Here is a 13147-nt window from a genome sequence, read left to right on the forward strand (position 1 = left end):
CATTGATCCGCTGCCTCCTACACGCCCCGTACTGGGGATCAAGCCCACAACCCGGGCATGTGGCCTGACCTGGAATCAAACTGTGACTTCCTGGTTCATCGGTTGATGCTAAACCACTGAGTCATACCGGCCGGGCTCAATTCTTATTTATAAATTCATTCCAAGGACATATACAGCTTGAAAAACTTTGGAAGTAGTTTCAAAAAAACTAGCTTTTAAGTAACAAGAAAACAGTTATAGAAGAAAGTTTAAATTAAAAGGAAAAAATTGTTTTAATTTATTCAAGAGTGGGAACATCCGTCACACTCAAGGCAGGGTCGATGGGGAGGTTGCGACGCCACCCCCTGTCACGCACAGAGCAGGGCCAATCCGGGGGTTGTGGCGCTGCCCCCTGTCACTCACAGAGCAGGGCCCATCAGGGGGTTGGGGAGCTCCCCCCTGTCACACACAGAGCAGGGTCGATCAGGGGGTTGGGGAGCTCCCCCCTGTCACTCACAGAGCAGGGCCCATCAGGGGGTTGAGGAGCTCCCCCCTGTCACTCACAGAGCAGGGTCGATCAGGGGGTTGGGGAGCTCCCCCGTGTCACGCACAGAGCAGGGGCATCAGGGGGTTGAGGAGCTCCCCCCTGTCACTCACAGAGCAGGGTCCATCAGGGGGTTGAGGAGCTCCCCCCTGTCACTCACAGAGCAGGGTCGATCAGGGGGTTGGGGAGCTCCCCCCTGTCACAAACAGAGCAGGGCCATTGGGGGTTGAGGAGCTCCCCCCTGTCACTCACAGAGCAGGGCAATAGGGGAGTTGGGGCACCGCCCTGGTCACACACAGAGCAGGGGGATCAGGGGGTTGGGGGGCTGAACCCTGTCACACTCAGGGCAGGGCCAATGGGGAGGTTATGGTTCTACCCTGTCACACACAGAGCAGGGCCCGTGAAGGGGGGTTGGAGCGCCGCACCCTGTCACACACAGAGCAGGGCCGATCAGGGGGTTGGGCACCACCACTGTCACACTCAGGGCAGGGCCGATGGAGAGGTTATGGCTCTACCCTGTCACACACAGAGCAGGGCCCGTGCGGGGGAGGGGGTTGGGGCGCCGCACCCTGTCACACACAGCGCAGGGCCGATCAGGGGGTTGGGGCACCTTCCCCTGTCATGAACAGAGCAGGGCAGATAGGGAGGTTGTGGCCCCGCCCCCTGTCATACACAGAGCCGCAGGACGATCAGGGGGTTTGGGCGCTGCCCCCTGTCATGGTGATCCCGGTGCTGGGAGGCCTCGCAGCTTCGCTGATCCCGGTGCCGAGAGCCTCGCTGCTCCGCTGATCCCGGTGCCGGGAGGCATATTACCCTTTTACTATATAGAATAGAGGCCTGGTGCACGGGTGGGGGCCAGCTGGTTTGCCCTGAAGGGTGTCCTGGATCAGGATGTGGGTCCCCACTGGGGTGCCTGTCCAGTCTGGCTGAGGGGCTGAGGGCCGTTTTCAGGCTGGCGGGTGACTGAAGCTCCCAACTGCTCCTTTTTTTCTTTTTTTCTTTTCTATTATTTTTCTATTGTCGCCAGCTTTAGCTCTGAGGCCTCGCTGCTGAAAGCAGGTTTCTGGCCTTTACCTTCTGTATTTGATACAATGTTGCGGTCCGGCTGGCTGAAGCCTGGCTGACTAACGCAGGTTTCTGGGGTTTTGTTTAGCTTCTATATTTGCAACATAGTTGCTTAGAGTTGCAGCTGAGAGGAACGTTGGAGTCCGCAGTCACTGGAGCAAGCAAGCCTCCCTGTTCGCTTCAGTGCATAGCTGCCAGCCGCCATCTTGGCTGACAGTTAATTTGCATAAGGATATGCTGATTAGCCAATGGGAAGGGTAGCGGTCGTACACTAATTACCATGTTTCTCTTTTATTAGTGTAGAGGATAGTAGTTTTTTGTTTTTTCTGAAAGCAGTTTGTCTTTATTCACCTTTGCAAATTCAGACTTCTACCCTCTCCTTTTATGTTTTTTTTGTCATCAAAAATGTTCCCTACTTATGTTGTGAGTTCATTCCCTAATTGCAGTAACTATTGTATTCTTCTTTCTCTTTTTAAATATTTTTACCTTTAACTTTTAAGTAATACTTAAGTGTATAGTACCTTATTCTGTAAAAAGGGTTGTAATATTCGGCTTCTATCTGTCTCTTGGTAATCTCTGTCATTGTTTTGTGTCCTTTTGTTCTTTGTTTCAGGTAGAATAACTCTATTGAACATTTCCTGTAATGGAGGTCTTCTGCTGATAAATTTCCTCAGCTTCTGTATGTCTAGAAAAGTCTATTTCTTTTTCATATCTAAAGGATAACTTTGCCGGATATATTATTTTTGGCGATAATTTCTCTTCTTTTTTAGCAGCTTAAATACATAATTCTACTCTCTCTTAGCTTGTAGGTTTTCTTCTGAGAAAGCCAGTGATAATTAATGGGATTTTCTGTATCAGTTACTTTTCCCTGGTTGCATCGAGAATTATTTCTATGTCATTAATTTTTGACAATTTTAATACAATTTGACTTTAAAAAGGCCTTTGTTAGGTTGAGATAATTAGGTGTTCTGTTTGCCTTTTGGTTTCAAGGATTTAGCCCTTTCCATAGGTTTGGGAAGTTCTCATCCACTATTCGTTTGACTAGATCTTAATTCCCTTCTTTCCCTCTTGGTCTCCTAGTATGCCTGTCACTCTTATACAGTATTACTCTTTCTGATGGAGTTAGATTGCTCTTGTAGAGGTGTTTTTTAACTCTCAGGACTGTCTTTCCTCTGCATCATATCTTTGATATCACTAATTCTTTCTTCCATCTGGTCAGCTCTTTATCCTAAGCTTGCTAGTTATTTTTTTATCTCTTTTATTGAGTTCTTTCTCTTCAGAATTTCTATTTGGTTCTTTTTTTAGCTTCTAGCTCTTTGATAAAAAACTCCTTTTGTTTGTTGATTTTATTTGAGTCTATTAAACTGCCTATGTGTGTTTTCTTTTATCTCATTGAGTATTTTAGAATTGCAGTCTTGGAATTTCTAGCATATAAATTACATAGTTGCACGCCTTTAAGTTTATTTTCTGAATATTTTTTATTTTCTTTCTGAGCCGCCTCATTACAAGTCTCTGGCTCTTTAAATCTCTGGAGGAAGGTATTCTGTGCTTTCTGGGGAGGGAAGCGTCTTTTCTGTGACCAGTCCTTGGTCATAGGGCATCAATGCCTCAGCAGAATGTGGTGGGCAGTAGTGTTCCAGGTCCATGAAATCCAGCAAGGTCTCCTGATGGGTGGGGAGGGATGAGCTGGCAGTGGCTGGCTAATGCCTTTGTGGCTTTGTTCTCCCAGTAATGGTGAGTGGCAGACATCAGCAGCCTCACCTCTGTATCTCCATTCCTGGAATTAGCCACAGAATACACCTGTCACTCAGGAAAAAACTTTCTGGCCCTAACTGGTTTGGCTCAGCGGATAGAGCGTCGGCCTGCGGACTCAAGGGTCCCAGGTTCGATTCCGGTCAAGGGCATGTACCTTGGTTGCGGGCATATACCCAGTAGGGGGTGTGCAGGAGGCAGCCGATTGATGTTTCGCTCTCATCGATGTTTCTAACTCTCTATCCCTCTTCCTTCCTCTCTGTAAAAAATCAATAAAATATATATTTAAAAAACTTTCTGTGGTTCCATTTCTCAAAATTCCAGACATTGTGGTCTGCAGCCCGACACTTAGCATACAGCTTCTTCTGTGGTCCACTGCCACTCTGGGAGGTGGGATGAAGCAGCCAGTCTCTGTGGCTTTGTTTTTCTGCCTGGTGATAGTGGCCTTCAGACCACCTCACTTCTGTTCTTTGTCCCTGCCCAAATCAGTGGGCTCATCCACAGCACATACTGACCAGGAATGCTCACTGTACCTGTAGGCGCCTCCTAGCTAAAGGGAGTGTCATTACAACCTTATTCCTTCTCCTGAGACCAACAGTGAGCTCTGGGCTGGGTCCAGGGAACCATCTCAGCTCTTTCCTCCTCTTGGTTTACTCCACTTGCCCACCTTCAGATGTTTCAATGCACGGATATCTCAGATGTGTTTATGTGTTGAGTATTGAATCCTTTGTTGAATGATAGCTATTCAAATTGTTGTAATATCAGTGGGAGAGACCAAGGGGACCTCTCACATTGCCATTTCTCTGAGGTCTTTATGTTGGATTTTATCAAATGCTCTTTCTGCTTCTATTGATATGATCGTATGATTTTTATTTTTAATTTTATTTATGTGGTGTATTGATTTGCAAATGAACCAACTTTGCATCCCTGGATGAAATCCCAACTGATTATGGTGTATGGTTGTTTTAATATATAGCTGAATTTGTTTTGCTAGTGGTTTTTTTAAATTAAATTTATTGGGGTGACATTGGTTAATAGGGTCATATAGGTTTCAGGTGTACATTTCTATGATACATGATTGGTATGTTGCATTGTGTGCCTATTACCCAAAGTCAAATCACCTTCCATTACCATATATTTGGTCCCCTCTACCTTTTACTACTCCTGCACCCACTTCCCTCTTGTAACCACCATGCTGTTGTCTATGTCTATGAGTTTCAATTTTAGATCCCACTTATGAGAAAAATCATATGGTTCTTAGCTTTTCCTGACAGATTTATTTTGCTTAACATAATATTCTCAAAACTAATCCATGTTGTGACAAAAAATTTCATTTTTTCTTATGCCTGTGTAGTATTCCATTGTATAGATGTACCATGTCTTCTTTATTGAATCCTAATTAAAGAATGCTTTTGTTCTTTCCATGTCTTGGCCACTATAATGCTGCAGTGAACATAGTGGTGCATATATCTTTGTGAATAAATAATATTCCATGTGTGAGCACGCATTTTTGTTATCCATTCACTCATTGATAGATATGTTATTTGCATGTCTTTGCTACAGTAAATAATGTTGCAGTAAGCATGAGAGTGCATATATTTTTTCAAGTTAGTGTTTTTGTTTCTTTTAGATAAATACCCAGAAGTGGAGTTGGTGGATCATATATGGTCATTGTAGTTGTAATTTTTTGAGGAAACTCCATACAGATTTCATATGCCTCTACCAGTTTACATTTTCACCAGCAGTGCACAAGGGTTCACTTTTCTCCACATTCTGGTCAACACTTGTTATTTCTTATCCTATATATTAAAAGCCTTATATGCAAATTGTCCCCTGGACTGGGAGTTCGACAAGGGGGCGGGGCCAGCCAACCGTGGGAAGGGAGGCCCTGGCCGGCGGTGGTGGCAGGCAGCTGGGGGAAGGGAGGCCCCAGCCGGAGGTGGCAGCAGACAGCCGGCGGAAGGGAGGTCCTGGCCAGCAGCTGGCAGCTGCTAGGGACCCTATCCGTGCATGAGTTTCGTGCACTGGGCCTCTAGTACTATATAATAAAAGGCTAATATGCAAATTGTCCCTTCTACTGGGAGTTTGACCCGGAGTTCAACCAGGGGGCGGGGCCAGCCGACCAATCGCTTCAGCCCCTCCCCATGGCCGGCCCGGCCTGATCAGCCCCAATAGAAGCGGGCCGGCTGACCCCACTCGTGCACGAATTCGTGCACCAGGCCTCTAGTCTCTTTATAATAGTCATTTTGACAGGCATGAGGTAATATTTCATTGTGGTTTTGGTTTGCATTTTCCTGAGATTCGTGATGTTGAGCACTTTTTAATGTGCCTGTTGTCTTCCTTCCTTCCTTCCTTCCTTCCTTCCTTCCTTCCTTCCTTCCTTCCTTCCTTCCTCTTATTGTTTAAAGTATTACATATGTCTCCTTTTTCCCCCATTGACCCCTCCCTGGCCACTCACACCCCCCAGGGCAAGCCCCCACCACCCCAGTGTCGTGTCCATTGGTTATACTAATATGCACGCATATAAGTCCTTTGGTTGTATGTCTTCTTTGGAAAATTGTTTCTTTAGGTCAGTGGTTCTCAACCTGTGGGTCGCGACCCCTTTGGGGGTCGAACGACCCTTTCACAGGGGTCGCCTAAGACCATTGGAAAACACATATATAATTACATATTGTTTTTGTGATTAATCACTATGCTTTAATTATGTTCAATGTGTAACAATGAAATTGGGGGTCACCACAACATGAGGAACTGTATTAAAGGGTCGCGGCCTTAGGAAGGTTGAGAACCACTGCTTTAGGTCCTCCGCCCATTTTCTAATGGGATTGTTTTTTGTTTGTTTGGTTTTGTTATTTTTTGCTATTGTATTATATAAGTTCTTTATATATTTATGATATTAATCCCTATCAGATACTCGCTTTGGAAATATATTTTTTCATTTGGTACATTCCTTTTTATACTGTTGACGGTTTTTCTTACTCTGCAGAAATTTTTTAGTTTGATGTAGTCCCTTGTTTATTTTGCTTTTGTTGCCTTAGCTTTTGGTGTCAAATTAAGACCAGTGTGTTGGTGTCAGCCCCAAGGGTGTGCTTGGGTTCTCTTAGATAGGGTAGAAGTAGAAAAATAGGGTCAGGGTGTGGGTGGACAAGTCAGTCAAGTGGAGGGGAGGGAGGAGAATGCATGGGTCAGTCAGGCGGAGAGGAGTTCTTATCTTGCTTCTGCAGGCATAGGTGGTCCTCCCCAAGCCATGGGAAAGGTTTATAACACTATGCACTGAGTGGCCAGATTATTATGACCACCCCATCAGTACAATGAAGTGAATTAGTTACGCAAATAATAATAAAACCTTGAGAGTATTTGCTTAGGAAGTTTTCAATATTCAGTATTTTTGGAAGTGTCAATGAAGTACTGATGGGGTGGTCATAATAATCTGGTCGGTCATAATAATCTGGCCACTCAGTGTATATTTCAGAAAACATGTCCAAGCAGGAGAGATTAGGGGAAGTTCATCGTAACAATTACCAAGACCAGTGTCCTCCCTTTTATCTTACATGATCTCTGCTGCTAGAGGGGAGCAATGTTTCCCTGGGCCTTTTTTAAAACCCTACCCTATGGCAGTTCTGGGTTGCAGTCTCCTCTAGTGTTCATTTGAGATATACAAGAGGCAAAAACAAACCTCTGGAAACCAAACACCTGATCCTCCCTTAATTCCTGAAGTCTCAACCCATTCTGCCTTCTGTCCACATTTCAGAATCTTTCATTACTTGTTATGTGCATTATATCAGTGGTTCCAAATTATCATTAATGGAAGTCTGGGAGGAATGTGCTTTTAGATCTATCATGATTAGGATGGGAACTTTACTCCAACACTTACTGAATGAATGATTAAATGAATACACACATATTATCTACAAGTTGCTTGTGCTTGTGGGTGTCAGTATAACAATAGGTATAAGTAGTAACAAAATTAAGATAAATTCCTATGGGAACTTGTTAACATAAAAAACATTCAAACCTGTAAAGAATTTTTGTGAGTTTATTTGAACAAAACTGTCGACAAGTGCTGGAAAGCAGAATCTCAAAGAATTAATATAATGCTTCAGAGAACGGCAGTGCTCTGGAGTATGGCAGGTTTTAACCTATTTTTATACATTATAATAAAAGGAGGAGACGTAAGTGGGTTACATGAAATTCATTGGTGATAGATTAGGGAGTCAGGAAAAAGCAAAGCAGGGAGAGCCCTGGGGTTGGATAAAAATTAAAATGATAGACTCATGTTTCTTTTACTTAGGTGGGTACAGGATAGTTAACAGTCAAAACATGAGACCATCCTTTGTGGTCTGACTTTAGATCTCTTAGTTTGCAAGACCTCCACACAGGTTAGTATGTGGCCCCTTTTTGTCCACAAACTCATAGGCACAGAAAATATTTCCAGTGATTTTGGAATAGAACATGTGGTATGATGGTGAGATCATTGTCCAGACAATAATTTTCTGACACCAAGTGGGCGTCCTTCAATTCAGTTTAATCATGACCCACAGGTTAAGGGCAAAATCCTCCACAAGACTGCTCCATTTCATATGCCAGCACAAGTCTCAGGGGCCCCTGCATGTCTGACCTACTTAGCAATCATTTGAGCCTTCCCACAGCGCCCTCAGATATTTTTAAAATATATTTTTAATGATTTCAGAGATGAAAAAAGAGAGACAGAAAGAGAGAGAAAAAGAGAGAGAGAGAGATGGAAACATCAAGATGAGAGAATCATTGATCAGCTGCCTCCTGCACGCCCCCTAGTGGGGATAGAGCCTGCAACTCTGGCATGTGCCCTTGACTAGAATCAAACCCAGGAGCCTTTAGTCCGCAGGCTGATGCTTTATCCACTGAGCCAAACCAGCTAGGGCAAGCCCCCTCAGATTTGATAATTTGCTAAGACTCAAGAAACTCACTGAAAAATGCTATACTAAAAACTGTGATTTTATTATTAAAGGTACAACCTAGAAACAGCCAACTGGAAACAATGACTAGGCATGGTCTGGGGCAGGGGTGGGGTGGGGGTACGAGGAGAAATGTAGACTTTTGCGCCCTTTCTTGCAGAATCCATGCACATTAGCCTCCAGCTCCACTGAGCTTTGTTGTCCAGATTTTTTATTGGTGTTTCCTTACCTATTGATAATTGATTAAATGATTGCCCATGTGATTGAGCTCCTCCCACCCCCCTCTCCTTCCTGGAGGTCTGGTTGGCCCAAAGTTTCAGTCTCTTTGATTGAGTGGTTGGTGATTCTGGTGACCAGTCCCTATCTGGAGGCTATCGAGGGGTCACCTTGAGTCATTCACATCACAAAGGCACTCCTGGCACTTGGGACTTTTAAGGGTTTTTGAAGCTCTGTGCCAGCAACTAGGGACAAAACAAGATATATTTTTTATTCTACCACAGTTATCAAGTAAAATTCCAAGGAGAATGTGGCATCTGAGTGGTGCCTTGAAAGATGGGTAGGATTTAAACATGGGGAAAAGGGCATTCCAGGCTGAAAAAGTTGCATTAGCAACCACACAGGCACACACTCAAAAGTGCAGAGTTCAGTATGTAGAAATATATCTAATATTTTCTTTAGCTTTAGTGAAGGATCTATAAAAAAGAGTATTGAATAAAGCAAGGTTGGACCTCTCGTTTAATAATATTTATTAATTATAAACTTTTTTATTCCTACAGAGCAGAAGAAAGAAGAGATCTGTTTATGTTTTTCCGAAGCCTGCACTTTTTTGTGGAATGGTGTGAATATCGGAAGCGCACATTTAAACATTTCAAGGTAGTGTCTAAAGTCTTCAAATTTAAACATATGATGAAAAAGTGAAACTCATTTTAATTTGGAGATTTAACATAACATTCTTTCCTTAAAGTTTTTAAACAAGAAAAATTTAATTGGCTTCTGGAATTTGCAATTATTTGGAATAAATGAAGGAGGAATGCTTTTGTACAAATCAGTGAATCTTTATGATGGAATATCTTGAAAGAAGTGTAGTTATATTCTTATATGTTTTATAATACACATTTTATTTTATTTTATTTATTTATTTATTTAAAAATATATTTTTTTATTGATTTTTTACAGAGAGGAAGGGAGAGGGATAGAGAGTTAGAAACATCGATGAGAGAGAAACATCGATCAGCTGCCTCCTGCACACCTCCTACTGGGGATGTGCCCGCAACCAAGGTACATGCCCTTGACCGGAATCGAACCTGGGACCTCTCAGTCCGCAGGCCGATACTCTATCCACTGAGCCAAACCGGTCAGGGCTTATAATACACATTTTAAAAAATTAATTTATCAAGGGTACTTGAAGTGAAATGACAGATGCTAATAAAGAGCCCCAGCTGGTATGGCTCTGTTGGTTGGGCATCACATCCCGTGTACCAAAAGCTTGCCCGTTCGATTTCTGGTGAGGGCACATGCCTGCCTGGGCAGGAGGCAGCTGATGAATGTTTCTCTCTCTCCCCTCTCCCTTTTCTCTCTAAGAGTCAATTTAAAAAGTCTTAAAAAAAAAGAATAAAATTGTAGCATGCTTATCACATAGCAGTATGATCTTTACTTCCTGAGTTAGCCTTTGTATTTTAAGCTTCTTAATTATCAATATTTCAAGTTTAAATACTGAACCCTGATTCTTATAAAGTAGTGATTCTTAAGTCTGATCCCGATATATTAAAAAACTCCTTTTTATTACTTTTGTTTGTTTTCTGGCATAACTAGAATTATGTTTGGCTGCATTGTAATCCTCCAGGTTCTACATCAGGGGTGGGCAAACTTTTTGACTCGAGGGCCACAATGGGTTCTTAAACTGGACCGGAGGGCCGGAACAAAAGCATGGATGGAGTGTTTGTGTGAACTAATATAGATTCAAAGTAAACATCATTACATAAAAGGGTACGGTCTTTTTTTTTTTTTAGTTTTATTCATTTCAAACGGGCTGGATCCGGCCTGCGGGCCGAAGTTTGCCTCCCACAGAGAGAGGGCAGACTGCGGCTGTTCTACATAGTTGGATAGCATCAATTATTAACAGCAGGTGATCCACACAAAAACCAGCTCTGAAAGAGTCAGCATAAGTAGGATCTCAAGGTTCAGGGTTCTCCAAGAGCCATTAACTCTCCTTTGTTTTGTTTTCTAATTATTATTATTACTAGAGGCCCTGGTGCATGAAAGTTCGTGCACTGGCGGGCTGTCCCCTCAGCCCGGCCTGCCCCCTCTTACAGTCCCGGGAGCCCTCAGGGATGTCCTACTGACAGCATAGGCCCGCTCCCTGCGGAGAGCGGGCTTGGAGAGCGGGCCCTAAGCCGCAGTCTGGCCTCTCTCTGTGGGAGGCGACCGGACTGATCATGGGAAGGCGCCACCCCCATCACCCCCGCTGCTGCTGCCACTGCCAGCCGGCCACTGCGACTGACTGCTGGCCGTCGGCCCTCCCTTCTTAGTTCTGGTCCTGTCCCCTGCCCACTGGTGGGTGGGGGGTGATCTGGGGCCAGGTTGGCTGTGGGAGGGGCTGTGGGAGGTTGAGACACAGCAGGTCGCACCCGTCCAGCCTCTGTGGAGGCCTGGCGCCGGGCCTGGGCCTGCGCCGATGCCTCTGTAGCTGCCTCCACAGAAGAGGCAGCACTGGGATGGGGACCGCGCAGCCCCCTCTCCCTCTCCCTCTGCCTCTGTGAAAGGGGCTGTGGTGCTGGACCGACCGGTGCGAGGCCTCTCCCGCGCCGCCAGCCAAGGCGCAGCTGCTGTGCTTTGTCCGGGTGGACGTCTGGAAGATGTCCTGTCTAATCAGCGTGTTACCCTTTATTAGTATAGATTATTTGCATTCAGTTTGGTTGAACTAATAAAATCTGTCAGGCATAGGGTTTTCTTTAGAATGAAACATGCTAATATCTGTACCTGTACTGTGGTCCCTTGAGGAGTTCTCTCGATTATCTCGTTTACTTTCGGGTGCTCTTGGCACCAGAACAATTAAATAGTTCTTCTTCACAAATGATTGAGGAATATGCTGCCAGTTATAGTTATGAATCACCTAATGTGGTTGTTTGTTTATACATTTGAACGGGTTGTGGGGAATGTGAGCACTAGTCCCATTTCCAAAGCCAGTTCACCTCCAGGTGCTTTCCATGCAGGTGTGAAGTATAATTGTGTGTTTTTCCTGTAGGCAGAGCACTTCTATGGTGATAAGTTTACTAGAATGGAAAGAAACAGTCACATTGTTGTACAATCATGTCAATATCTAGCTCCAGAAGTTTTTCATTATTCCAAACTGAAACTCTGTCCCCATTATATGGTAACTTGCCATTTCCTTCTCCCGCAGCTTCCGGGAACTAGCATTCTAGCTTTTGTTTCTATGAATTTGACCACTCTGGTTACCTCATTGAAGCAGAATCCTGAAATTAGCCCTTTGCCTGGCTTATTTCACATAACATAATGTCCTCAAGGCTCATCTGTGTTGTTGCATATGTCATGATTTCCTTCCTTTTTAAGGCTGAATAGTATTCCATTTTATGTGCTTTATCACATTCTGTTGATCCATCCATCTGTTGATGGACAGCTGGGTGTTTCTATCTTTTGGCTATTACGAAAATGCTTCTATGAAGCATGGTGTACAATAACCATTATATCTGTTCGAATCCCTGCTTTCAGTTCTCTTAAGTATAACCTGCGAGTGGAATTCCTGGATTATATGGCAAGTCTATCTTTAATATTTTTTAAGAACTGCATGTTTGTTTCCACAGTAGCTATACCATTTTACATTTCCAACATCAGTGTACAAGGCTTCCAATTCCTTCATATCCAGTTGTTAATTTGGGGTGGGTTTTTTTTCTTTTTTTGTCATAGCCAGCCTAATGGGTGTGAAGTGGTATTCTCATTGTCTGTGTGTGTGGTTTTTAAAAATATTTTAATTGATTTCAGAGAGGAAGGGAGCGGGAAAGATAGAAACATCAATGATGAGAGAGAATCATTGATCGGCTGCTTCCTGCACGCCCCTTACTGGGGATCAAGCCTGCAACCTGAGCATGTGCCCTAGACTGGAATCGAACTCGGGACCCTCCAGTTCACAGGCCGATGCTCTATCCACTGAGCAAATCAGCTAGGGCCTCATTGTGGTTTTGATTTGCATTTTCTCAGTAACCAGCAATGTTGAGCATCTCTTCATGTGCTTATGGGCCATTTGTATGTCTTCTTTGGAGAAATATCTATGCAAGGCCTTTCCGCACTGAATCAGATTGTTGGAGTTTTTATTGTTGAGTTGTAGTTGTTTATATATTCTAGATATTGATCCCTTATCTGATACATAATTGGTAAATATTTTCTCCCATCCCCTGGATTGTCTTTTCATTCTTTTGAGAATGAAAAGTTTGTGTAACCCCAAACTTTTGATGCATAAAAGTTTTTAATTTTGAAGAAGCCAAATTATCTATTTTTAATGCCATATCCAAAATATTATTGTCAAATTTAATGTCATAAAGATTTTTCTCTAATAGTTTTATAGTCGCCCTGACTGGTTTGGCTCAGTGGATAGAGCGTCGGCCTGTGGACTGAAAGGTCCCAAGTTCGATTCCAGTCAAAGGCATGTACCTTGGTTGTGGGCACATCCCCAGTGGAGGATGTGCAGGAGGCAGCTGATCGATGTTTCTAACTCTGTATCCCTTTCCCTTTCTCTCTGTAAAAAATCAATAAAATATATTTTTAAAAAAAGAGTTTTATAGTTTAGCCCTTAAGTTTAGGTGTTTAGTTTGTAAGCGAAGGATCCAACCTCATTCTTTTGCATGTGCTTATTCAGTTT

At 43.6% G+C, this 13147-nt stretch overlaps 1 protein-coding gene across 1 annotated transcript in view; it reads left to right on the forward strand.

The window, feature by feature from the left end:
- Positions 1–13147, forward strand: part of CENPP (centromere protein P) — a 217401-nt gene that overhangs the window by 27501 nt on the left and 176753 nt on the right. The window contains exon 5 of the mRNA XM_023743622.1: positions 9051–9147. Within this exon, the coding sequence (XP_023599390.1) occupies positions 9051–9147 (97 nt within the window). The remainder of the gene's footprint in view (positions 1–9050; positions 9148–13147) is intronic.

The sequence above is a fragment of the Myotis lucifugus genome, unplaced genomic scaffold (assembly GCF_000147115.1).
Source record: "Myotis lucifugus unplaced genomic scaffold, Myoluc2.0 scaffold_404, whole genome shotgun sequence".
Lineage (NCBI taxonomy): Eukaryota > Metazoa > Chordata > Mammalia > Chiroptera > Vespertilionidae > Myotis > Myotis lucifugus.